The sequence below is a fragment of the Fukomys damarensis genome, unplaced genomic scaffold, assembly GCF_012274545.1.
Source record: "Fukomys damarensis isolate Sample0158 unplaced genomic scaffold, DMR_v1.0_HiC HiC_scaffold_27, whole genome shotgun sequence".
NCBI classification, from domain to species: Eukaryota; Metazoa; Chordata; class Mammalia; order Rodentia; family Bathyergidae; genus Fukomys; species Fukomys damarensis.
The window spans coordinates 404,918-432,101 of NW_022900939.1; the positions used below are offsets into that span (position 1 = coordinate 404,918).

Genomic DNA, 27,184 nt, shown 5'->3' on the forward strand with positions numbered 1-27,184 from the left:
TGTTTCAAGGCGCGGCTCGGCCCAGGCCCCACCCGCGCGCAGGGAGGGAAGTCCCCTCAGGGCGTGGCCCCTTCCGTCCCCAGCCGTGGGGCGGCTCCTCCCCAGGATCTTGGGCCCAAAGGGTCGCTTGGTGACAGAGCGTGCAATTTGGGGTACATAGGAGCCCAAGTTTGGGGAACACCTGTTTGCTGTGGGCTGAGGGAGCCGGAGCGGAGCTGAGGTGGTGCCCGGATCCCCCCAAATCCCTGCCCCCAAAAGGCTGTGAACAGGGACACAGGGTACACAGGTAGCCGCCGAGGCCACATTCCTGCCTGGGATGACCTGGATGTCTCCTTGAGGAGCTGAGCCCACAGCGCTGAGGACTGCCTCTTTCAGGGGTGCACACAGATGCGGGGGGTGGGGGTGGGTTGTGCGAAGGACAGAGCAGGGCAGGGTTGGGGGTTTAGTGCTCTGGTCACAGGGAGGCTGTGGTATAGGTTCGGACACTAGCCAAGCAGCCAAGCTGAGCTTGAGGAGCTGGTTTGTGGGGTTGGGCAGCGCCAGCAGTGGGAAGGTGTGTGGGCCTGGGTGTGGTCACCCCTTCTTTAGAACTTGGGAACTGCCTGGGGACAGACTGGCAGACCGGGAGAGCAAGACAGCGCTGTGCCCTGCTCCCACGATTTTCTGCCCGAGCTAGGCTGTCCTTGTGCAGGGGACACTGAGATTTGAGGAGGAGGTGGCCCTGGAGGGCAGCAGGTCTGTGGCAGTGTCTGAGGCCTTTGGCACCTGGCTCCTGGGTCCTTTGAGTCTCTGGGTTTCCCCTAGCAGCACTTGCTCAGCCTGACTACTGGGGTTGCAGGGAATGCGGGGAGCACAGGAAGGCTCCAGGGAGCCCCTTCCTGCTGGCTCAGGTCCCACTGCTGCAGCTGTAGCTGGTGTCTTGGGTCTGTGTCTTCATGGTTCAGGGGTTGTTGGCTGTGAACCTGAGTCCCCACTACCTCTAGGTCCCAGCTTGTGCTTGGGCTGAGGTTCCTGTACTGCCAGGAGAGGGTGTCCCGCTGGGTGTGTGTTGTCTACGTGGTTACCCTGGGCTTGGAGACCAGGCAGTGGCCATCTGCTCTGCCCGTGGGTGTACCCCGAGTTGCAGAGGGAGAAGAAACTAGGGAAGGGGCATCCTGCCGCCCTCCTACCAGCAGAGGCTGGCGGGGGGAGCCTGGAACCCTCAGGGCTGGGCTGGGGGTGCCCCTAGGCCCTTGCACTGGCGCAGCCTGGCCACTTGGGGCGAGCGTGGCCCTGCTGCAAGCCATGCCTGGGTGGGGCGGGGGCGGGACCCCAGCTGTCCTCACCCCCAGGACTGGCAAAGCTCTGTCCACCCTCCTCACAAGGGTGTGTTCCCGTCTCTGAGGCCCTGGAGAGGCCTAGGCATCCATGTCTGGCCAGCCTTGGGGCCTCCCGCTGGATCCTGCCCCGCTGTCTCCAGGATGTCACAGTGGGGCAGGGTAGTGGAGGCCCTCTAGGCCAGGGTAAGAGCAGGATTCTCCCTGCCTGCTGGCTCTGAGACTTTGGCCTGGCCCTGCTGGGGCCATGGAGGAGGCGTTTGGGCCGGCCACCCTCTCCCAGGGAGGTGACACAGAGTCAGAGCAAGGTCCCACGCACATGGGCTAGTGACAAGTGTCTGTGAGCTGGTGAAGGTGTGGCTGGGGCCTGCGGGGTGGGCAGTGGTGCTGCGGGGTCTTGGTCTAAGGCTCCCCGTGACCGCAGTTTGACTGTTAGCATTACCTGGGGTATCCTTGCGGGTGTGCTTCCCAGAGGCAGCGTGTGCGTGTGGGAAGGTTTCTTGGAAACCGTGTGGACTTCTTCCGGGTGGAACCGAATGTGTTACTCACCCAACAGCTGCATGCGGGGAGTCCATCTGGAGGCAAAAGTTGTGGGAGAGATGCCACGTGGTCTCTGACATCTAGAGTGAGTGGCCACGCCCACCTTGGTGGCTGTGTCCAGAGCGGGCCTGGTGCCCGCCTAGAGGGGAGAGAGGATTTGTCCCCTGTGCCTGTGGTCCCTGAGGAATCTGGAGGTGAGCTAGGCTTTGGGATGCTCCGGTCCTGCCCTTGGGGCCCCTCCGGCCCCCGTCCCGTGCAGCACACCTCGCCTCTGGGGACCCCTACCGCACAGCTCCCAGGGGTCTCCTGTAGTGTGTGTCCCTGCCTGGGTGAAGGCTGTTGGCCTTCTCACTGGGGCCTGCCAGCTTGGGCTCTTATTTCCCATTGCTGAGGTGCCAGCTCTACCATGAAGGGCTGCTGGGGTAGGGCTGAGGCCCCGTGTGGATGTGGCTAGCACAGGGCCCTTCACCCCACGGTGCTCTGCAGCTTCTCTGTCAGTGTGGGGTGTGCGGAGTGCTGTGTGTGGAGTGTGGTGGGTGTGGTGGGTGAGTGGTGTGTGTGTGTGGAGTGCGGTGTGTAGCTCCCTCCAGGTACATGTGCTCTTCCTGTCTGAGCATGGCTTGCGTGCTTCTGTCGTTTGATGTGTGGGGCTCCGGTGTGGCAGTCCCGGGTGGGGACAGCCTGTCCCAGCCTGTGTGTGGTTGTGGTGTGGGCAGGTGTCTCTCCTTCTGTGGCTGGGCCGTTTGTTCCTGTCTCCTGGGTAGCTCACTCTGCTGTGGTGCTGGCTCTTGCTGTGGGTTTGGGGTGTGGGGGTTTCAGTTCCTTTGCCTTCTGGGAGGTGCTGGGGAGGAAGAGCTGCTCCCTGTGGAGTTGGGAGACCTGCTGCAGTGCTGGTCCTTCCTGTGAGGACTTCGGGCAGGTGACTCCTGCTCCTGGTGTCCCCTGGGTCTGCTGGGTATCACCCCTATCAAGGGGCAGGCACCCCCTTTCTAGCTTGGGATTGGAGGCAGCCCTGCTCCTACATCGGTCCCAACTCAGCCTGAGGTTTGGGCTGCGTCTCCTTGCTTGGTGGCCGGGGTGGTTGCCACCTCTCCCGGGATGCCAGAAGCCATCAGACAAGGCTTGGTCCTTGTCTAGACGCAGCCGTGTCTCTGTGGATAGCTTGGGATGGGGACGGGGGCGCCTGTGGCTGCTGGAGGTGTAGATGGCTGCCAAGCACCCGGACCCTGGCGAGTCCAACCAAGGAACTGGATTTGATTTACTTCCCTTCAGTTTAGCCACCTGTAGGTTGGCACAACCCCAAGGCTTCTTCTCCAGGTAGAGACAGTGGAGACTGACCCTGTGTGCATGTGGAGTCCTGAAGTCCTGACGGCAGGGTGCGGCCTCTCCTGCTTGCCTGCCTTCTGTGGGGGAGGAGCACTGCAGCCTTGGTGGGGGGATTGGGGGTGCGGATTCTGCAGGTGTGGGCTGGGCTGTGTCTGGCTGCCATGGTTTCCATCTCAGCTCCCCACCCAACCGGGTCCACTGAGATGCCAACGTCCTGGGGTCTGGGCCTAGCTCTGGGCGTTGCCCTCTGTGTCTTGGAGCTGCAGCTGCAGCTGTGCCACAGTGACTCATGGGAGGGGAGGGGAGGGGGGTGCGTGGGTGGGCATTGGCTGCTCAGTCCCCTCTGCTGAGGAGGAGGATGGGTCACCAGGCACCCTGTGTGGGGCTTTCAGGTCCGTTCCTGCAAGGCAGGCTCCTCAGCCAGCGCTGTTTCCCCTGGGGAGGTCAGGTGACTGCTCACCTTGTTCCTGTGCTAAACCTGGGAAGGGTCTGGCTGAGGCTGGTGCTGTGGATTGAACCCAAGGACTTTGCACTGAGTTGTATTCCCAGCAGTTTTAAAACATTGTTTCAGAATTTGAGACAAGTTCTCCCAGGCTGGGCTTGAATTTTCCATTCCCTTGCCTCAGCTGAGTCCCAGAATGCTGTGATGAGGCGCTGGCAGGGCTCAGACTCCAGCACCATGAATGTCTCATTTAGGTTTTGTTCCCTTGGGGTACTTTCTCATCTCTGGGAGGTTCTGAGGCTGAGCCAGTCACAGTCAAAGTGCCTTGTTCATGACTTAGGTCTGGGGCAGGGCCTGAGGGTGTCACCTCCACCTCTGCACGTGGCTGCACTCAGTGCCTGGAGGCTGCCAGGCTGACCTGGGTGGCTGTGTCCATCCCCAGTCGGGGTCCTCTGTGGAGCCTGGCATAGCACTGGACATGTGGGTGGGGGTCATGTGTGCACCTGCCTGTTGGGTGACTCATGTCTGGATAGCAGCAGCTTTGGGGTGGGGCATTGGGCGAGGCTCCCGGCTGTGTCACAGTGTCACCCACACAGTTTCCCAGGCGAGAATTTGCTGGCCCTGCTGCCATTCTGTGTGGGCGGCTGCAGTTTCTGGCCTTGCCCAGGGCCCCTCTTGGTGTCTCCCCAGGTGTCCGCTAGTCCCACACACGTCCTGAGTCTGGGGAGCTTCACCTGTGGGGCCTGGGCACAGGCTGGAGGTACTGGTGTGGCGTGGGGGGTCATGGGGTCTGAGCTGCCCTTGGTCCTGGGTATTGCCCAGTGGAAGTCCTCTCTCCTGGTAGTGGCCCAAGGAACCTGCCAGTTCCAAGCTCCTGTATCCCCAGGGGAGCCCTTTATTGGGTTTGGGGAGTTAATTGCCTTGGCCAGGGCCCTGCAGCCTGGAGGGTGCCGGGCAGGAGCCAGAGCTAGGTCTTCTCTGACGCGGCTTGGTACACCACAGGTTGTAACTTCGTGAACTGTGGCCATCATGGGCTGGGGTTGGTCAGGCTGGGCACGGCACCAGGGCACCCCTCAGTGGCAGCCGTCAGGGCCTTGGGCATGGGTGTCACTCTGAACCTTTTCCCTTGTAGCCTTTGTGACCGATTCTGACTACAGACCACACGCAGGAGGAGTGAGGACACGGGCCGGGCTCCTGGCCCATGTCTGCCAAGTCAGGACCTGCAGAGGTGGGCAGTGATCTGGCAGCCAGGCCAGGGGGTTCATGGCAGGGTGAGTGTGGGAGCCTGGAGAGAGGCCCCAGGGACCCTGACCTGAGTCCCCATCCTGCCTCCCAGATGGAGAAGGAGGAGGAGACGACTCGGGAGCTGCTGCTTCCCAGCTGGCAGGGCAGTGGCTCGCACGGACTGACCATTGCACAGAGGGACGATGGCGTGTTCGTGCAAGAGGTGCAGCAGGACTCGCCTGCGGCACGTGCTGGTGTGGTCCAGGAGGGTGAGTGTGGCCTGCCGGCCTGGTTGGGCACTGTGGGGCCAGAAGGACATGGGGTCCCACCCCCTGCCCTAGCTCTGCCGTGTGGGGCACAGTGGTGGGCGTGTCTGGATCTCAGTTTGCTCGTGTGCACGACTGCCCCCCTTCCTCCTGGTTGTGACACGTGGTTCCCAGGCCCATGAGCCTGACCGGCTCATTGCTTGCTGTTCAGGTGACCAGATCGTGGGTGCCACCATCTACTTTGACAACCTGCAGTCGGGGGAGGTGGCACAGTTGCTCAGCACTGTGGGCCACCACACCGTCGGCCTGAAGCTGCACCGCAGGGGCGACCGCTCCCCTGAGCCTGGCCAGGCCTGGGCACACGAGGCCTTTGGCTCCCGCAGCCCCGAGATGGTTCTGGTGAGTACCGAGGTTGAGGCTCTCTGGGCCTCCTACACAGCCACCCTGCATGGCTGCTTGCCTGATGCACCTACACCCCCATGGCCTCTGCACTCCCCAAACCCCTGCCTGCCTGTTTCTTCTTCTTGCTGTGGTGTGGGGCTGGCGCTACCCTAACTGGTCTTTTCTTGGTCCCTTTAGAACAGTGCACAGGGACAGTGACCACAAAGCCTGGTGCTGAGGTAGGGGGTGGCTTTGCAGGTGACACCCACTGGACACTGTTGTTCTGTGTGTCCAAGGCCGGCAGCCCCGGGCCTGCAGGGACATGGTGTGCTCCTTTCATGGCCCGTTTTTGGGATAGGTGGACTGTGCTTAATGTGCAAGTGCTAACTACAGCACTTGCCTCTTAGGCTCTGTAAGGGCATTTCAGTGTGAGGGACTCTGGGGACTCTTGTTCTCCTTTTTTGGTGTGTGTGTTGAAGCAGGGTCTCACTGTGTAGTTCAGGCTGGCCTTGAACCCAGGGCAGTCTTCCTGCTTCAGTCTCCGGTTGCTGAGACTACAGGCATGCACCACCATGTCGGGCTGCTCCTTGGTTACTTGAGCAAGCTGAGTGTGGAGCCTGGTGAGCAGAGGGTTTGGTTGGGTCTGACTGGCTTGGCCCCCGGGCTCCTCCCACCCAGCATAGCCTGTCTCAGGGCTTTTGTTCCCCGCAGTCCCCCAGATGATTTTGTTTCCCCTGAGGAGTGGCTGTCACTTTGGTGCTCTGCCTTGCCTCATGGGGATCCTGCTTCTTGGGTTAGTGCTGTGTCCACAGTGGTGGGAGGCTCCCTTAGACCTGTGCTGGGTGTGTTTCTCTACAGAGCGGGGCCGATGAGGAGTACCAGCGCATCTATGCCACAAAGATTAAGCCACGGCTTCGATCAGAGGATGGGTTGGCAGTGGATCCTGGGGAGACCCAGAGCCGTACCATCACTGTGACCAGAAGGGTCACTGCCTACACTGTGGATGTCACCGCCCCAGAAGGAGCTAAGGACATTGACATCAGCAGCCCTGAGTTCATGGTCAAGATTCCAAGGCATGAAGTGACCGAAATCTCCACAATGGACGTAGAAACCCGGCCGGGGAAGACAGTGATCAAGCTACCCTCAGGGCCAGAGCTCCAGGGTGCAGACGCCTCAAAAATCCAGGTCACCATGCCCAGGGTCAAGGTGGGGAGCCCAGGTATCAGTGTCAGTGCGAAGGGCCTAGACTTGGGGGGCAGGCCGGCCGTCCACAGTACAGGAGGGAATGTCCCATCTTCTCTTGGTGCTGGAGCAGCAGAGGTAAATAATGCAAAAGTTAAAATTCCTACCTTGAAGATGCCAAAGTTTGGGGTTTTGCCAGGGCCGGAGGGCCAGGCATCTGGGGCAGGACTAAATGTCTCTGGGAGCAGTGGGCCGGGTGTGGCCATCAGTGGAAACATGCAGGTTCCACACCTGGACCTCAGTTTTGAGGGGATGGAGGGGAACCTGAAGAGCCCCCAAGTCACTGGGCTGTCCCTTGATGGGGAGGTGGGCCTGAAGCGGGCCAAGCCACAGGGGAGCATAGGAGTGGACATCTCTGTCCCCCAAATCGAGGGCAGTGTCATGTGCCCCGGTGTGGAGGTGCAAGCTGCAGGTGTTGATGTACATGTGCCCAAGAGGAAGGGGCCTCAGTTCTCTGCACCTGCTTCAAAGGCAGAGGGAGCTGACATCCACGTGACACTGCCTACAGGGGAAGTGACTCTTCCAGGGGTCCCTGGGGGTATTGGCCTGCCCGAGATTGCCCCTAGTGGGCTGGAAGTGAAGACTAAGGGTGTGAAGGTAAAGACTCCTGAAATGATTATTCAGAAACCACAAATCTCTATGCAAGATGTGGACTTGAACCTTAGGTCCCCCAAACTGGAAGGAGATATTAAAGTTTCTGCTCCCGAGGTAAAAGGTGATGTGAAGGGCCCTCAAGTGGCACCAAAAGGCTCCAAAGTAGACATAGAGGCACCAGACTTGGAGGGGACCTTGACTGGCCCCAAGCTGGGTGGCTTTTCTGGGAAGGCGGGCACATGCAGGATTTCCATGGCAGATGTGGACCTGAAAGTGGCTGCACCTAGAGCGAAAGGGGGAGTGGACATCACACTCCCGAAAGTAGAAGGGAAAGTCAAGGTGCCTGAAGTTGATGTCAAAGGCCCCAAAATGGGTGTCAGTGGCTCAGAGGTGCAGCTTCATGGCCCAGAGTGGAACCTGAAGATGCCATCAGTCAGCGTTCCAGGAGTAAAAGGGGATGCCCCGCGTGTGGACGTGACCATGCCCAAAGGGGATGCCAGTGTTTCAGGGCCAAAGGTCAATGTGGAAGCACCAGGATTCCACATGGAGGGTCTTGCAGGCAAACTTAAAGGCCCTGATACCAAGCTGCCTGAAGTGGGTTTGAAGACACCCAAGATCTCCGTGCCTGGTGTAGATTTGCACACCAAAGGGACAAAAGTGAAAGAATGTGATACAACAATGCCAAAGCTTGAAGCAGAGGTGCAGGTCTCTAAAGGGGACATTAGGGTCCCAGATGTGGATGTTCATGGCCCAGACTGGCACCTGAAGATGCCCAAGATGAAAATGCCCAAGTTCAGCGTGCCTGGCTTCAAGGCAGAGGGTCCTGAGATGGATGTGAACCTGCCCAAGGCCGACATGGACATTTCTGGGGCCAAGGTAGAGGTTAGTGTTCCAGATGTGAGCCTTGAGGGACCAGATGGGAAATTGAAACGGCCTAACTTTAGAATGCCCGAAATGAACATCAAAGCTCCCAAGATCTCCTTGCCAGATGTGGACTTACACTTGAAAGGTTCTCATGCAAGGGGAGAATATGATGTCACAGTGCCAAGGGTTGAAGGTGAGATTAAAGCACCTGATGTTGAACTAAAAACTGCCAAAGTGGACATTGATATGCCAGATGTGGAAGCTCAAGGCCCAGATGGGCACCTAAAGATGCCCAAGATGAAAACGCCCAAGTTCAGCATGCCTGGTGTGAAGGCAGAGAGTCCAGAAGTGGATGTGAACCTGCCCAAGGCCAGCATCGATGTCTCAGGCCCCAAAGTAGAGGTAGGAGTCCCACATGTAAATGTTGAAGTCTCTGAAGGGAAGCTTAAGATGCCAGATATGGACATCAAGACCCCCAAGATCTCCATGCCAGATGTGGATTTGCATATAAAAGTTCCCAAGGTGAAGGGGGAATATGACATTACAGTGCCAAAGATGGAGGGTGACCTGAAAAGCCCTAAAATAGATGTCAGTGCCCCAGATGTTGATATTCATGGGCCTGATTGGAGCCTGAAAATGCCAAAAATTAAAATGCCCAAGTTCAGCATGCCCAGTCTGAAAGGAGAGGGCCCAGAAGGGGATGTGAACTTGTCTAAGGTTGATTTGGACATTTCTGCACCAAAGGTTGATATTAGTGCCCCAGATCTGAGCCTTGAAGGACCAAAAGGGAATTTGAAAGGCCCAAAGTTTAAGATGCCAGAGATGCACTTCAAGGCTCCAAAGATGACTCTGCCAGATGTCAACATGGATCTTAAAGGACCGAATATAAAAGGAAATCTAGATATGTCTGCACCAAAAATAGAGGGTGAGATGAAAATTCCAGATGTGGACATCAAAGGTCCCAAGTTAGATGTTCAAGCCACAGATGTGGATGTTCGAGGTCCAGACTGGCACCTGAAGATGCCAAAAATGAAAATGCCCAAGTTCAGCGTGCCTGGCTTCAAAGCAGAGGGCCCTGAGGTGGATGTGAACCTGCCCAAGGCTGACATTGATGTCTCAGTGCCCAAGGTGGACATTGAAGGTCCTGATGTGAATATTGAAGGACCAGAAGGAAAACTGAAAGGTCTGAAGTTCAAGATGCCGGAGATGAACATCAAAGCCCCCAAGATCTCCATGTCTGACGTTGATCTTAACCTGAAAGGACCGAAAGTGAAGGGGGATGTGGATGTGTCTCTGCCCAAAGTGGAAGGTGAGATTAAAGTTCCTGACGTGGATATTAAAGGCCCGAAAGTGGACATTGATGTTCCAGATGTGGATGTTCATGGCCCGGACTGGCACCTGAAGATGCCCAAGATAAAGATGCCCAAGTTCAGCATGCCAGGCTACAAAGCAGAGGGCCCTGAGGTGGATGTGAACCTGCCCAAGGCCAATATTGATGTCTCGGCACCCGAGGTGGACATTGAAGGTCCTGATGTGAATATTGAAGGACCAGAAGGAAAAGTAAAAGGTCCAAAGTTCCAGATGCCAGAGATGAACATTAAAGCCCCCAAGATCTCCATGCCCAATGTGGACTTGAACCTCAAGGGGCCCAAAGTGAAGGGGGATGTGGATGTGTCTTTGCCTAAAGTAGAAGGTGAAGTGAAAGTGCCAGATGTTGACATCAAAGGCCCTAAACTTGGCATTGATGTTCCAGATGTGGATGTTAAAGGTCCAGACTGGCACCTGAAGATGCCCAAGGTGAAAATGCCCAAGTTCAGCATGCCTGGCTTCAAAGCTGAGGGCCCTGAGGTGGATGTGAACCTGCCCAAGGCTGACATTGATGTCTCGGCGCCCAAGGTGGACATTGAAGGTCCTGATGTGATTATCGAAGGACCAGAAGGAAAACTGAAGGGCCCCAAATTCAAGATGCCAGAAATGAATATAAAGCCTCAGAAGATCTCCATGCCAGATGTTGGTTTGCATTTGAAAGGTCCAAAAGTGAAAGAGTATGATGTTAAAGTCCCAAAAATAGAAGGAGAAATAAAAGCCCCTGTTGCCCCAAAAGGGCCCAAAATAGATATGAATGTCCCAGATGTGGATGTTAAAGGTCCAGACTGGCACCTGAAGATGCCCAAGGTGAAAATGCCCAAGTTCAGCATGCCAGGTTTCAAAGCAGAGGGCCCTGAGGTGGATGTGAACCTGCCCAAGGCCGACATTGATGTCTCAGCGCCCAAGGTGGACCCTGAAGGTCCTGATGTGAATATTGATGTTCCAGAGGGGAGACTGAAGGGACCCAAGTTCAAGATGCCGAGCATGAGTATACAGACACACAAAATCTCTATGCCTGATGTTGGGCTTAATCTGAAAGCCCCTAAACTTAAAACTGATGTAGATGTTTCCCTTCCAAAAGTAGAGGGAGACTTGAAAGGTCCTGAAGTTGAGGTGAAAGCCCCTAAGATGGATGTGCATGTTGATGATGCTGATATTGAATATCCAGAAGGAAAGTTGAAGGGCCCCAAGTTCAAGATGCCGGACATGCACTTCAAAGCCCCCAAAATCTCTATGCCTGATGTGGACTTAAAACTGAAGGGCCCCAAAGTCAAGGGGGACATGGACGTGACTGTGCCCAAGGTAGAAGGTGAAGTGAAGGTGCCAGATGTGGACATAAGAGGGCCCAAGGTGGATATCGATGTTGCAGATGTGGATGTTAAAGGCCCAGACTGGCACCTGAAGATGCCCAAGGTGAAAATGCCCAAGTTCAGCATGCCTGGCTTCAAAGCTGAGGGCCCTGAGGTGGATGTGAACCTGCCTAAGGCCAACATTGATGTCTCAGTGCCCAAGGTGGACATTCAAGGTCCTGATATGAATATTGAAGGGCCAGATGTGAAACTGAGGGGCCCCCAGTTCCAGATGCCAGAGATGAACATTAAAGCCCCCAAGATCTCCATGCCTGATGTGGACTTGAACCTCAAGGGGCCCAAAGTGAAGGGGGATGTGGATGTGTCTTTGCCTAAAGTAGAAGGTGAAGTGAAAGTGCCAGATGTTGACATCAAAGGCCCTAAATTTGGCACTGATGCTCCAGATGTGGATGTTCATGGCCCAGACTGGCACCTGAAGATGCCAAAAATGAAAATGCCCAAGTTCAGCATGCCTGGCTTCAAAGCAGAGGGTCCTGAGGTGGATGTAAACCTGCCCAAGGCCAACATTGATGTCTCTGCACCCAAAGTGGACATCGAAGGTCCTGATGTTAACATTGAAGGACCAGAAGGAAAACTAAAAGGTCCAAAGTTCAAGATGCCGGAGATGAACATCAAAGCCCCCAAGATCTCCATGCCTGACATTGATTTGCACTTGAGGGGTCCTAAGGTGAAAGGAGATGTGGACGTTTCTCTTCCCAAAGTGGAAGGTGACCTCAAGAGCCCTGAAGTTGACCTCGAAGGCCCAAAAGTGGACATTGATGTTCCAGATGTGGATGGTAAAGGCCCAGACTGGCACCTGAAGATGCCCAAAGTGAAAATGCCCAAGTTCAGCATGCCGGGCTTCAAAGCAGAGGGCCCAGATGTGGATGTGAACCTGCCCAAGGCTGGCATTGATGCCTCAGTGCCCAAGGTGGACATTGATGTTCCTGATTTAGATATTGAGGGACCAGAAGCAAAACTGAAAGGTTCCAAGTTTAAGATGCCAAAGTTAAATATCAAAGCTCCTAAGATGTCCATGCCTGATGTTGACTTGAATTTAAAGGGACCTAAGCTGAAAGGAGAGATAGATGCTTCCGTGCCAGAGCTAGAAGGTGAACTCAGGGATGCAAAAGTCGATATCAAAGGCCCCAGTGTGGATGTGGAGATGCCCAATGTTGACCTGCAGTGTCCTGATGCGAAACTGAAGGGTCCCAAGTTCAAGATGCCGGAAATGCACTTCAAAGCCCCTAAAATCTCTATGCCTGATGTGGACTTACACCTGAAGGGCCCCAAAGTCAAGGGGGACATGGACGTGACTGTGCCTAAGGTAGAAGGTGAAGTGAAGGTGCCAGATGTGGACATCAAAGGGCCCAAGGTGGACATCGATGTTGCAGATGTGGATGTTAAAGGCCCAGACTGGCACCTGAAGATGCCCAAGGTGAAAATGCCCAAGTTCAGCATGCCAGGCTTCAAAGCTGAGGGCCCTGAGGTGGATGTGAACCTGCCCAAGGCTGACATTGACATCTCCGCACCCAAAGTAGACATTGAAGGCCCAGATGTGAATATTGAAGGTCCGGAAGGAAAACTGAAGGGCCCCAAGTTCAAGATGCCAGAGATGAACATCAAAGCTCCCAGAATGTACATGCCAGACATTGATTTGCACATGAAGGGTCCAAAGCTGAAGGGTGAAGTGGACGTCTCTCTGTCCAAAGTGGAAGGTGACCTCAAGGGCCCTGAAGTTGACGTCAAAGGCCCAAAAGTAGACATCGATGTTCCAGATGTGGATGTTAAAGGCCCAGACTGGCACCTGAAGATGCCCAAGGTGAAAATGCCCAAGTTCAGCATGCCAGGCTTCAAAGCTGAGGGCCCTGAGGTGGATGTGAACCTGCCCAAGGCTGACATTGACATCTCCGCACCCAAAGTAGACATTGAAGGCCCAGATGTGAATATTGAAGGTCTGGAAGGAAAACTGAAGGGCCCCAAGTTCAAGATGCCAGAGATGAACATCAAAGCTCCCAGAATGTACATGCCAGACATTGATTTGCACATGAAGGGTCCAAAGCTGAAGGGTGAAGTGGACGTTTCTCTGCCCAAAGTGGAAGGTGACCTCAAGGGCCCTGAAGTTGACCTCAAAGGCCCAAAAGTAGACATCGATGTTCCAGATGTGGATGTTAAAGGCCCAGACTGGCACCTGAAGATGCCCAAGGTGAAAATGCCCAAGTTCAGCATGCCAGGCTTCAAAGCAGAGGGTCCAGATGTGGATGTGAAACTGCCCAAGGCTGACATTGATGTCTCAGCACCCAAAGTAGACATTGAAGGCCCAGATGTGAATATTGAAGGTCCAGAAGGGAAACTGAAGGGCCCCAAGTTCAAGATGCCAGAGGTGAACATCAAAACTCCCAAGATGTACATGCCAGACATTGATTTGCACATGAAAGGTCCAAAGCTGAAGGGAGAGGTAGACGTTTCTCTACCCAAAGTGGAAGGTGACCTCAAAGGCCCTGAAGTTGACCTCAAAGGCCCCAAAGTGGATATCGATGTTCCAGATATGGATGTTAAAGGCCCAGACTGGCACCTGAAGATGCCCAAGGTGAAAATGCCCCAGTTCAGCATGCCTGGCTTCAAAGCAGAGGGCCCTGAGGTGGATGTGAACCTGCCCAAGGCTGACATTGATGTCTCAGTACCCAAGGTGGACATTGAAGGTGCAGAAGGAAAACTAAAAGGTCTGAAGTTCAAGATGCCAGAGATGAACATCAAAGCCCCCAAGATCTCCATGCCTGACATTGATCTTAACCTGAAAGGACCGAAAGTGAAGGGGGATATGGATGTGTCTCTGCCCAAAGTGGAAGGTGAGATTAAAGTTCCTGACGTGGATATTAAAGGCCCAAAAGTGGATATCGATGTTCCAGATGTGGATGTTAAAGGCCCAGACTGGCACCTGAAGATGCCCAAGATAAAGATGCCCAAGTTCAGCATGCCAGGCTTCAAAGCAGAGGGCCCTGAGGTGGATGTGAACCTGCCCAAGGCTGACTTTGATGTTTCGGCACCCAAAGTAGACATTGAAGGTCCAGATGTGAATATTGAAGGTCCAGAAGGGAAACTGAAGGGCCCCAAATTCAAGATGCCAGAGATGAACATCAAAGCCCCCAAGATGTACATGCCAGACATTGATTTGCACATGAAGGGTCCAAAGCTGAAGGGTGAAGTGGACATTTCTCTGCCTAAAGTGGAAGGTGACCTCAAGGGCCCTGAAGTTGACCTCAAAGGCCCCAAAGTGGATATCGACATTCCAGATGTGGATGTTAAAGGCCCAAACTGGCACCTGAAGATGCCCAAAGTGAAAATGCCCAAGTTCAGCATGCCTGGCTTCAAAGCAGAGGGCCCTGAGGTGGATGTGAATCTGCCCAAGGCTGACATTGATGTCTCAGTGCCCAAGGTGGACATTGAAGGTCCTGACATGAATATCGAAGGACCAGAAGGAAAACTGAAGGGCCCCAAGTTCAAAATGCCAGAACTAAACATTAGAGCTCCCAAGATATCTATGCCTGATGTTGACTTGCACTTGAAGGGCCCCAAAGTCAAGGGAGACATGGACGTGACTGTGCCCAAACTGGAAGGAGATTTGAAAGGCCCCAGTGTGGATGTGGAGATGCCCGATGTTGACCTGCAGTGTCCTGATGCGAAACTGAAGGGTCCCAAGTTCAAGATGCCAGACATGCACTTCAAGGCCCCAAAGATTTCCATGCCTGGTGTGGACTTACACTTGAAGGGCCCCAAAGTCAAGGGAGATGTGGACGTGACTGTGCCAAAATTGGAAGGAGATTTGAAAAGCCCTAGTGTGGATGTGGAGATGCCAGACATTGACCTGCAGTGTCCTGATGCAAAACTGAAGGGTCCCAAGTTCAAGATGCCAGACATGCACTTCAAGGCCCCCAAGATCTCCATGCCTGATGTTGATTTCAACTTAAAGGGACCTAAAATCAAAGGAGACATTGGCGTTTGTGCTCCAACGCTTGAGGGAGAGTTAAAGGGTCCCGAATTGGATGTGAAGAGCCCCAAGTTGGATGTTGACATGCCAGAGGTAGCTGTTGAAGGCCCAGATGGCAAATGGAAAAGCCCTAAGTTCAAGATACCCGACATGCACTTTAAAACTCCCAAAATCTCCATGCCAGACATTGATCTACACTTAAAGAGTCCCAAGGTAAAGGGTGAGGTGGATGTAGATGTTCCTGAATTGGAAGGAGACCTCAGAGTGGCATGTATGGACATCAGAGGGCCCGATGTTGACATTCAAGGACCACAAGGCAAATTAAAAGGTCCTAAGTTCAAGATGCCTGAAATGCATATCAAAGCCCCCAATATTTCTATGCCTGATATTGATTTAAATTTAAAAGGATCCAAAACCAAGGGTGACGTAGATGTATCTGGAGCTGAGGTAGAAGGTAAAATTAAAGTACCAGATGTGGATTTCAAGGGCCCGAAGTTAGATGTAAGTGTTCCAGATATTCATGGCCCAGACTGGCACCTGAAGATGCCCAAGGTGAAAATGCCCAAGTTCAGCATGCCAGGCTTCAAAGCAGAGGGCCCTGAGGTGGATGTGAACCTGCCCAAGGCTGAGATTGATGTCTCAGCACCCAAAGTAGAGACTGAAGGCCCAGATGTGAATATTGAAGGTCCGGAAGGGAAACTGAAGGGCCCCAAGTTCAAGATGCCAGAGATGAACATCAAAGCCCCCAAGATCTCTATGCCAGATATTGATTTGCACTTGAAGAGTTCAAAGCTGAAGGGCGAAGTGGACGTTTCTCTGCCCAAAGTGGAAGGTGACCTCAAGGGCCCTGAAGTTGACCTCAAAGGCCCCAAAGTGGATATCGATGTTCCAGACGTGGATGTTAAAGGCCCAGACTGGCACCTGAAGATGCCCAAGGTGAAAATGCCCCAGTTCAGCATGTCTGGCTTCAAAGCAGAGGGCCCAGATGTGGATGTGAACCTGCCCAAGGCCGACATTGATGTCTCAGCACCCAAAGTAGACATAGAAGGCCCAGATGTGAATATTGAAGGTCCGGAAGGGAAACTGAAGGGCCCCAAGTTCAAGATGCCAGAGATGAACATCAAAGCCCCCAAGATCTCTATGCCAGATATTGATTTGCACTTGAAGAGTCCAAAGCTGAAGGGCGAAGTGGACGTTTCTCTGCCCAAAGTGGAAGGTGACCTCAAGGGCCCTGAAGTTGACCTCAAAGGCCCCAAAGTGGATATCGATGTTCCAGACGTGGATGTTAAAGGCCCAGACTGGCACCTGAAGATGCCCAAGGTGAAAATGCCCCAGTTCAGCATGTCTGGCTTCAAAGCAGAGGGCCCAGATGTGGATGTGAACCTGCCCAAGGCCGACATTGATGTCTCAGCACCCAAAGTAGAGACTGAAGGCCCAGATGTGAATATTGAAGGTCCGGAAGGGAAACTGAAGGGCCCCAAGTTCAAGATGCCAGAGATGAACATCAAAGCCCCCAAGATCTCTATGCCAGATATTGATTTGCACTTGAAGGGTCCAAAGCTGAAGGGCGAAGTGGACGTTTCTCTGCCCAAAGTGGAAGGTGACCTCAAGGGCCCTGAAGTTGACCTCAAAGGCCCCAAAGTGGATATCGACGTTCCAGATGTGGATGTTAAAGGCCCAGACTGGCACCTGAAGATGCCCAAAGTGAAAATGCCCAAGTTCAGCATGCCTGGCTTCAAAGCAGAGGGCCCTGAGGTGGATGTGAACCTGCCCAAGGCTGACATTGACATCTCGGCGCCCAAGGTGGACATTGAAGGTCCAGATGTGAATATTGAAGGTCCAGAAGGGAAACTGAAGGGCCCCAAATTCAAGATGCCGGAGATGAACATCAAAGCCCCTAAGATCTCCATGCCTCACGTTGATCTTAATCTGAAAGGACCGAAAGTGAAGGGGGATGTGGATGTGTCTCTGCCCAAAGTGGAAGGTGAGATTAAAGTTCCTGACGTGGATATTAAAGGCCCAAAAGTGGATATCGATGTTCCAGATGTAGATGTTCATGGCCCAGACTGGCACCTGAAGATGCCCAAAGTGAAAATGCCCAAGTTCAGCATGCCAGGCTTCAAAGCAGAGGGCCCTGAGGTGGATGTGAACCTGCCCAAGGCCGATATTGATGTCTCGGCGCCCAAGGTGGACATCGAAGGTCCTGATGTCAACATTGAAGGACCAGAAGGAAAACTAAAAGGTGCAAAGTTCAAGATGCCAGAGATGAACATCAAAGCCCCCAAGATGTACATGCCAGACATTGATTTGCACATGAAGGGTCCAAAGCTGAAGGGCGAAGTGGATGTTTCTCCGCCCAAAGTGGAAGGTGACCTCAAGGGCCCTGAAGTTGACCTCAAGGGCCCAAAAGTGAACATCGATGTTCAAGATGTGGATGTTAAAGGCCCAGACTGGCACCTGAAGATGCCCAAGGTGAAAATGCCCAAGTTCAGCGTGCCTGGCTTCAAAGCAGAGGGCCCTGAGATTGATGTGAACCTGCCCAAGGCTGACATTGACGTCTCAGTGCCTAAGGTGGACATTGAATGTCCTGATGTGAATATTGAAGGACCAGAAGGGAAACTGAAGGGCCCCACATTCAAGATGCCTGAGGTGAACATTCAAGCCCCCAAGATCTCCATGCCAGATTTGGACCTTAATCTTAAAGGGCCTGAATTAAAAGGAGATGTAGATGTTTCACTTCCAAACCTGGAAGGTGATTTGAAGCGGCCTAGTCTTGACCTAAAGGGTCCAAATTTAGATATGGATGTTCCAGATGTTGACATTCATGGCCCAGAGGGCAAATTAAAAGGACCAAAATTAAAGATGCCTGAGATGCACGCGAACATGCCCAAGATCTCTATGCCAGATATTGACCTGAATTTGAAGGGCTCTAAGCTGAAAGGAGATGTGGATACCTCTGGGTTGAAATTGGAAGGTGACATTAAAGCTCCTAAATTGGATGTGAAGGGTCCAGAAGTAGACATTTCTGAGCCTAAACTCAATATTGAAGGCAAGTCAAAGAAATCTCGTTTTAAGCTTCCCAAATTTAATTTTTCCAGCTCAAAAGTTCAGACACCTGAGTTGGATGTCAAAGTTAAAAAGCCTGATATTGATGTGTCTGGTCCAAAAGTTGATATTAATGCTCCCGATGTTGAAGTCCAAGGAAAAGTGAAAGGAGCCAAGTTTAAAATGCCCTTCCTGAGTATTTCATCACCCAAAGTATCTATGCCTGATGTGGAGCTAAATTTGAAAGGCCCTAAAGTCAAAGGAGACTTAGAGGTTGCAGGTCCTACCATGGAAGATGTTAAAGGTCCCAACATGGAGATTCAGGCACCACAAGTCCATCTTAATGCACCAGACATGGATATTCATGGTCCTGAGTGGAACCTGAAGATGCCCAAAATGAAAATGCCCAAGTTTAGTGTACCTGGCTTAAAAGCTGCAGGTCCTGATATAGCTGTGGATATACCAAAAGGAGACGTCAATATGGAAGGTCCCAGTCTGAATGTCGAGGGCCCAGAAGTCAGCGTGGAGAGTCTGGAGGGAAGCTTAAAAGGCCCCAAATTTAAGATGCCTGACATGAACCTTAAAGCTCCCAAGATCTCCATGCCCGATGTTGACTTAAATCTGAAAGGTCCCAAAGTGAAAGGTGATGTAGATCTTTCTCTTCCCAAACTTGAAGGAGATCTGAAGAGGCCAGATGTTGATATCAAAGGCCCCAAAATGGACATCAGTCTTCCAGATATGGACGTTCACAGTCCAGACTGGCACCTGAAGATGCCCAAGATGAAAATGCCCAAGTTCAGCATGCCCAGCTTCAAAGCAGAGGGCCCTGAAGTGGATGTTACTCTCCCTAAAGCTGATATTGACATTTCTGCCCCTAATGTAGACATTGAAGGCCCAGGTGTGAATATTGAAGGTCCAGAGGCAAAACTGAAGGGCCCTAAATTCAAAATGCCAGAGTTGAACATCAAAGCCCCCAAGATCTCCATGCCTGACTTCGACCTGAATCTGAAGGGCCCCAAAATAAAGGGTGATGTGGATGTATCTTTGCCTAAAGTGGAAAATAATTTGAAAGGCTCTGAAGTGGAAATCAAAGGCCCCAAAGTGGACATTGACTCTCCAGACATTGACTTTCAGGGTCCAGAAGGGAAACTAAAGGGCTCCAAGTTTAAAATGCCTGACTTGCACCTCAAGGCACCCAAGGTCTCTGTGCCTGAAATTGACCTGAATTTGAAGGGTCCAAAGCTGAAGGGCGAAGTGGATGTTTCTCTGCCCAAAGTGGAAGGTGACCTCAAGGGCCCTGAAGTTGACCAACTCAAAGGCCCAAAAGTGGACATTGATGTTCCAGATGTGGATGTTCATGGCCCAGACTGGCACCTGAAGATGCCCAAGGTGAAAATGCCCAAGTTCAGCATGCCTGGCTTCAAAGCAGAGGGCCCTGAGGTGGATGTGAACCTGCCCAAGGCTGACATTGATGTCTCAGTGCCCAAGGTGGACATTGAATGTCCTGATGTGAATATCAAAGGACCAGAAGGAAAACTGAAGGACCCCAAGTTCAAGATGCCAGAGATGAACATCAAAGCCCCCAAGATCTCCATGCCAGACATTGATTTGCACTTGAAGGGTCCAAAGCTGAAGGGCGAAGTGGACGTTTCTGTGCCCAAAGTGGAAGGTGACCTCAAGGGCCCTGAAGTTGACCTCAAAGGCCCCAAAGTGGATATCGATGTTCCAGATGTGGATGTTAAAGGCCCAGACTGGCACCTGAAGATGCCCAAGGTGAAAATGCCCCAGTTCAGCGTGCCTGGCTTCAAAGCAGAGGGCCCTGAAGTGGATGTGAACCTGCCCAAGGCTGACATTGATGTCTCAGCACCCAAAGTAGACATAGAAGGCCCAGATGTGAATATTGAAGGTCCGGAAGGGAAACTGAAGGGCCCCAAGTTCAAGATGCCAGAGATGAACATCAAAACTCCCAAGATGTACATGCCAGACATTGATCTGCACATGAAAGGTCCAAAGCTGAAGGGCGAAGTGGACGTTTCTCTGCCCAAAGTGGAAGGTGACCTCAAAGGCCCTGAAGTTGACCTCAAAGGCCCAAAAGTGGATATTGATGTTTCAGATGTGGATGTTAAAGGCCCAGACTGGCACCTGAAGATGCCCAAGATAAAGATGCCCAAGTTCAGCATGCCTGGCTTCAAAGCAGAGGGCCCTGAGGTGGATGTGAACCTGCCCAAGGCCGACATTGATGTCTCAGCACCCAAAGTAGACATTGAAGGCCCAGATGTGAATATTGAAGGTCCGGAAGGGAAACTGAAGGGCCCCAAGTTCAAGATGCCAGAGATGAACATCAAAACTCCCAAGATGTACATGCCAGACATTGATCTGCACATGAAAGGTCCAAAGCTGAAGGGCGAAGTGGACGTTTCTCTGCCCAAAGTGGAAGGTGACCTCAAAGGCCCTGAAGTTGACCTCAAAGGCCCAAAAGTGGACATCAGTGTTTCAGATGTGGATGTTAAAGGCCCAGACTGGCACCTGAAGATGCCCAAGGTGAAAATGCCCAAGTTCAGCATGCCAGGCTTCAAAGCAGAGGGCCCAGATGTGGATGTGAAACTCCCCAAGGCTAACATTGATATCTCAGCACCCAAAGCAGACATTGAAGGCCCAGATGTGAATATTGAAGGTCCGGAAGGGAAACTGAAGGGCCCCAAGTTCAAGATGCCAGAGATGAACATCAAAGCTCCGAAGATGTACATGCCAGACATTGATTTACATTTACAAGGCCCCAAAGTGAAAGGTGATTTGGACGTTTCTTTACCCAAAGTGGAAGGTGACCTCAAGGGCCTGAGTGTGGATGTTGATGCTCCTGATGTCAATATTGAAGGTCCAGAAGGGAAATTGAAGGGGTCCAAGTTTAAAATGCCGGAGATGCACATCAAAGCCCCTAAGATTTCCATGCCTGACTTTGACTTAAATCTCAAAGGGCCAAAGGCAAAAGGAGATGTAGATCTTTCACTACCTAAGGTGGAAGGTGATCTGAAGTGTCCAGAGGTGAACATTGAAGGTCCTGATTGTAAACTCAAAGGTCCTAAATTGAAGATGCCTGATGTTCATTTCAAAACCCCACAAATCTCAATGAGTGACATTGATTTGAACTTGAAAGGACCTAAGGTAAAGGGAGCTTTGGATGTTTCCATTCCTAAACTGGAAGGAGATTTGAAAAGTCCTAAAGTGGATATCAAAGGCCCTGAGTTGGACATTGACACTCCGGACTTTGACTTTCAGTGTCCAGAAGGGAAACTGAAGGGCCCCAAGTTCAAGATGCCGGAGATGAACATCAAAGCCCCCAAGATCTCCATGCCTGACATTGATTTGCACTTGAGGGGTCCAAAGCTGAAGGGCGAAGTGGACGTTTCTCTGCCCAAAGTGGAAGGTGACCTCAAGGGACCTGAAGTTGACCTCAAAGGCCCAAAAGTAGACATCGATGTTCCAGATGTGGATGTTAAAGGCCCAGACTGGCACCTGAAGATGCCCAAGGTGAAAATGCCCCAGTTCAGCATGCCTGGCTTCAAAGCAGAGGGCCCTGAGGTGGATGTGAACCTGCCCAAGGCTGACATTGATGTCTCGGCGCCCAAGGTGGACATTGAAGGTCCTGATGTGAATATCAAAGGACCAGAAGGAAAACTGAAAGGTCTGAAGTTCAAGATGCCGGAGATGAACATCAAAGCCCCCAAGATCTCCATGCCTGACGTTGATCTTAACCTGAAAGGACCGAAAGTGAAGGGGGATGTGGATGTGTCTCTGCCCAAAGTGGAAGGTGAGATTAAAGTTCCTGATGTGGATATTAAAGGCCCGAAAGTGGACATTGATGTTCCAGATGTGGATGTTCATGGCCCAGACTGGCACCTGAAGATGCCCAAAGTGAAAATGCCCAAGTTCAGCATGCCAGGCTTCAAAGCAGAGGGCCCTGAGGTGGATGTGAACCTGCCCAAGGCTGACATTGATGTCTCAGCATCCAAAGTAGAGATTGAAGGCCCAGATGTGAATATTGAAGGTCCAGAGGCGAAGCTGAGGGGCCCCAAGTTTAAGGTGCCTGAGGTGAACATCAAAGCCCCCAAGATCTCCATGCCTGATGTTGATCTGGATTTGAAAGGACCTAAAGTAAAAGATTTTAATGTGTCTGTCCCTAAGATTGGAGGTACACTCAAAGGCCCTGAAGTTGATCTTAAGGGTCCAGGTCTGGATTTTGAAGGACCAGATGCCAAACTCAAAGGCCCTAATTTGAAAATGCCATCACTGGACATATCTGCTCCTAAAGTAACTGTTCCTGATGTTGATTTGCACTTGAAGATGCCCGAAATTGGAGTTTCTGATCCTAAGTTAGAAGGTGGTGAAGTGAACCTCAAGGGGCCCAAGGTTGACTTAGAAGCTGCAGACTTAGATGTGGACATGCAGAGCTCTGGTGTTAGCATTGAGTGGCATGATGTGAAAAACCCCAAGTTTAAGAAACCCAAGTTTGGATTTGGAGCAAAAGGTCCTAAAGCTGACATCAAGCCATCTTCACTGGATATATCTGTGCCTGAGGCAGAGTTGAATGTGGAGACTCCTGAGGTTGGTCCTGGTGGCAAAAGCAAGAAAGGCAAGTTTAAGATGCCCAAGATTCACATGAGTGGTCCTAAAATGAAGGCCAAGAAGCAGGGCTTTGATCTGAATGCTCCCGGGTGCGATATTGACACCAGTGTCAAGGCCCCAGATGTGGACGTCAGTGTTGCTGGGTCAGATGCTGCACTCAAAGTTGATGTGAAATCTCCTAGATCCAAGAAGACTATGTTTGGGAAAATGTACTTCCCAGATGTAGAGTTTGACATTAAATCACCTAAATTTAAAGCTGAGGCTCCCCTCCCCAGCCCCAAGATGGAAGGTCCAGTCCAGACACCCGATCTGAATCTCTGTTCACCAGGGATTAGTGTGGAGGGTCCAGATATTAAGGTGAAGACCCCCAAGTTCACCATGCCAGGTGTGGATGTCTCAGGGCCGAAGATAGAAGGGGACTTGAAGGGCCCCAAGGTGCAGGCCAACTTGGACGCACCTGATGTCACCATTGAAGGCCCTGATCCCAAAGTCAAAGCACCTTCTTTTAGCATTTCCACCCCTCAGGTCTCCATGCCCAATGTAAATGTTAATTTGAAAGGACCAAAGATACAGGGTGATGTCCCCAGTGTGGGCCTTGAAGGACCAGATGTCGATCTACAAGGTCCAGAAGCGAAAATCAAGTTCCCCAAGTTTTCAGTGCCCAAGATTGGTATCCCTGGTGTCACTGTGGAGGCTGGGGGTGCTGAGACTGGGGTCCAGCTGCCCTCCCTTGAGGGAGGCCTGAGTGCTGCAGACATCAGGCTGCAAGGGCTTGGGGTCATGCTGACTGGGCCAGGCATGGACCTGCCTTCCATGAACCTGTCTGAAGTCTCTGGGCCTGACCTTGACCTGAACTTGAAAGGACCAAGTCTGAAGGGAGAGCTGGATGCCTCTGTTCCCAGCGTGAAGGTGCACAGCCCAGGCCTTGCCCTCGGAGGTGGTGTTGGGAAGGTGCGGGTGGGAGGAGATGACCTGAAAGTGCCCGGTGTTGCTGTCGGGGCCCCAGATGTGACACTGAAGGGACCAAGCCTGCAGGGAGACCTTGCTGTCTCGGGGGACATCAAGTGTCCTAAGACCTCCATGGGTGCTCCTGAACTGAGTGTGGAGGCACCGGAGGTTGGAGTTAAACTTCCCCAAATGAAGCTCCCCCAGTTTGGCATGTGTACACCAGGGTCCGATACGGATGTCAGCATCAAGGGGCCACAAGTTGCGGGAGAACTAAAGGGGAAGGGGGTGGACGTGAGCATGAAAGGGCCACAGCTCTCTGCACCTGACATGGACTTTAACATTTGGGGACCAAAAGTGACAGGCAGCCTGGGGGCCACTGGGGAGCCAAAAGGGGCTCTTCCAGGAGTCAGTGTTCAAGGCCTAGAAGGAAACCTGCAGGTGCCTGGAGTGACATCATCTGGAGGTGGCGTGGACCTTCCTGGTGTGATGGTGAGGCTCCCAGCAGGGCAGATTTCCGGTCCTGACCTCAAAGGCAGCCTGAAGGGCTCCGGGATGGGTTTGCATGGGGCCGCTCCTGAGGTCAGTGTCAAGGGGCCTGCCTTCAGTGTGGCCTCCCCAGAGTCTGATTTTGGTGCCAGCTGGAAGGGCCCGAAAGTCACAGGTGGTGTGGACGTGTCAGAGGTTGTTGGCACCCCTGACATCAGCCTGGGGGAGGGGTGTCTCGGTGTCACAGGCTGTGGGGTGGACTGGCAGGGACCCCAGGCCTCTTTGGCTCTCAGCTCAGGCCTTCACTTCTCGGGGCCGAGGTCAGACGGAGGCACGAAGCTGGGAGAGCTCGGGCTGAGTGAGTCTGGAAGAGTAACATTCCCCAAGATGAAGATCCCCAAGTTCACCTCCGGCCGTGAGCTGGTTGGCAGAGAGGTGGGCGTGGATGTCGCCTTCCCAAGGGTGGAGGCCACCATGCAAGCTGCTGCCACAGAAGGCGAATGGGACGAGTCTGAGGTGAAGCTGAAGAAGTCCAAGATCAAAATGCCCAAGTTTACCTTCTCCAAGCCCAAGGGCAAGGGCAGCGCCTCGGCCTCACCTGAGGCGTCCATGTCGGGGTCCAAAGGGGACCTGAAGAGCTCCAAGGCCAGCCTGGGCTCTCTGGAGGGAGAGGCGGAGGCAGAGACGTCCCCCAGAGGCAAGTTCTCCCTGTTTAAGAGCAAGAAGCCGCGGCACCGCTCCAGCTCCTTCAGCGACGACAGAGAGCTCTCCGCGCCTTCCACTCCGACGGGGACTCTCGAGTCGGAGGGTGGTGAGCCGTCGCTGGACGGAGGGAAAGCAAAGGGCAAACACGGCAAGCTGAAATTCGGTACCTTCGGTGGATTGGGGTCGAAGAGCAAAGGCCACTATGAGGTGACTGGGAGCGATGAGGAGGCGGGCAAGTTGCAGGGCAGTGGTGCGTCCTGGGCCTCGAAGTCCCGCCTGTCCTCATCCTCTAGCAATGACAGCGGGACAAAGGTGGGGATCCAGCTTCCTGACGTGGAGCTGGCCGTGCCCTCCAAGAAAGAGTAGCCCCGAGCCTGTGTACATACCTGCGTAGCCCAGCCTCGGAGTGCTGTGTACAAAGCCAGAGCCTCCCAGCGGCCTCGGCAGAGTGCAGAGCTGGCCTCTCCTGGCTGCAGTTGGCCACCACCACCCTGGGCTCCTGGACGCCAGGCTCTGGGAAGAGTTCTGGTTTGCTGGCCCTGGGCAGAGCCAACAGTATTTGCCTTAAGATTTCAGTTTTCTTTCTCTGTTTTTGCATTGAACGCTGAGAGCTCCTGTTTACTAAGCAAGCTTTTGTGTTTATTACCTGCATTTGTACTGGACATTGTTAGTGTTGGAGTAATGGAGACCCACGTTTTTCATTGTAATGACTTTTGGGGCTTTTGTTGGTGGGGAGGGGGGGAAGCGGTGAGGGGCACCTGGTCTCTGCTCCCGAGATGGGACCTATGCGAGCAGCCACACCTGGTGCGGCCCAGAACAGCTGGCAGGCGCTGGGTGTCTGCTGAGCTCTTTCACGGCTTCCCCCGGGTGGCGAGGCGGCGGTCCCACCAGCTGGGTGTCAGGAGAGGGAACTAGGGCCTGTGTGCAAGATACTCAGCCTGCCAGCAGGACTCCAGGGGCTTCCATTCTGTGTTCTGTAAGAGAAATGTTTCATTCATGACCATCATGCTCCTGATGATAGTTCTGATTTCTTTTAATGAATGTTACCATGATTGAGAAAATTTCTGGCACTTTAATGGCAAAATCAATAGAGAATGTAAGGAAGTGGATGCTGTACAAGGTAAATAAAGCTGTTTATTAACCCTGATGTTCGTGCCTTGGCCTGTGTTTGAGGATCCACCCGTGGCCCTGGTGGCCCCGATGCCGATGTGGAGGAGCCCTTGCCCCATGTGACTCACACGGCCTGGCAGAGATGGGGGTGCGGCACTAGCCTGACAGGGTGTGTTCTCAGCACCTGGGGAAGGGGGCTCCCCAGCCCCCCCACCGCCCTGCATCCTCAGACACAAACTCCGCACTCATGTTCCTGAGGGGGCCAAGGACACAGCTGGCACAGTGGCAGGGAGGGTGCCAGCTGTGGCACAGCCTCCTCGTGGCCTGGCTTCACCTGCTCAGGGTCTGTGGTACCACCTTCCCGCATCCTCTCTGAAGTGCGGATGTGATCCAGAGTTGGGCCTTGTCCTGGTCCCTCTGCTGTATCCAAGACTTAGCAGACTTACCTCTCCCGACTTCTGGACCCGAACTGTTCAGGTGTGAGGGGAGCCTTCTGCATTGGGGGCTTTGCCTGTCCCTGCCCAGTCTCGGACACGACTCCCGGCCCACAGAGCCCAGGGTCTTGGGTCCAGTGTGGCTCTGTGCTTTGGAAAGAAGTCAGGCAGGAGCTTGCTTGTCTCCACCGACTCGGAGAACTGGACAAGATGTTCCTCTTCTCCCAGCCTCCTTTTTCTGAACCAGAGATGAGGAAGGCATCGCAGGGCCGAGTGTGGTGTGAGAAATGCTTGCAGCTGGAAGTGCGTGATGCAGGTATTTTCAGATTTGGGAGATTTGCACGTACACCATGAGAAACTGGGAAGGGACCTGTATTTAAACAGGAGAGTCCCTTGTGCTTTATGGACTCACACAGCCTGGCGATGTAAAAGTGTCCTGGTGTGGAATTCTCCACCCATAGTATCAGGTTGGTGCTTTGCACTGGTGCGGCACAGGTGTGTGGTGGAAGCTGCCCCTCTGACCTGGGGTGTGCAGCGAACAGTCCTTAGGAGCTGGGTGGGACCCTCTTCCAGGGCTGCCCAGGACCCCGCAGAGTGGGGCATGCTCACAAGTGCTCCCCCTGCAGCTGCTTCAGGGTCCCCATGGCAGGGCCCACAGGTGTGTGAAGCCCTGGTCTCAGCTGCGCCGGCAGGTGCCAGGATAGTGCACAGCCAGGGTGGTCCCAGTTGGTGCTGGGCAGTCCCTGGGGTCCCTGTGGAGATGTCCTTTCCTAGCTCGGGGAGGGCTGGGTGGGACGTTGGGGTCCCGTGGTAAGATGCTGTGGCCCAGGGGTCTCAGATTCACCTTCTGCCTACTTCCACAGAGCGGGGCAGTGACCAATGAGAAGCCTGGAAGCCTCTGACCCCATAAGATGCATCCTGCAGGGTCAGTGA

General features: G+C 53.4%; 1 protein-coding gene across 5 annotated transcripts; it reads left to right on the top strand.

Annotated features, from left to right (window-relative positions):
- Nucleotides 1-4,756: 4,756 nt before the first annotated feature.
- Ahnak (AHNAK nucleoprotein) lies at nucleotides 4,757-25,848 on the top strand. Of its 5 annotated transcripts, none has more exons than XM_010632994.3 (5): nucleotides 4,757-4,852; nucleotides 4,961-5,117; nucleotides 5,326-5,513; nucleotides 6,354-20,285; nucleotides 20,670-25,848. In XM_010632994.3, the coding sequence occupies exons 1-5, from the start codon at nucleotides 4,826-4,828 to the stop codon at nucleotides 25,071-25,073; spliced, it is 18,708 nt and encodes a 6,235-aa protein (XP_010631296.1). In that variant the 5' UTR covers nucleotides 4,757-4,825; the 3' UTR covers nucleotides 25,074-25,848. The 5 variants fall into 5 exon arrangements, with proteins under 5 accessions (XP_010631296.1, XP_010631299.1, XP_033612370.1 ...); XM_010632997.1 differs by having other exon boundaries at nucleotides 6,354-19,277; nucleotides 21,801-25,848; XM_033756479.1 differs by having other exon boundaries at nucleotides 6,354-16,772; nucleotides 17,157-25,848.
- Nucleotides 25,849-27,184: the final 1,336 nt, after the last annotated feature.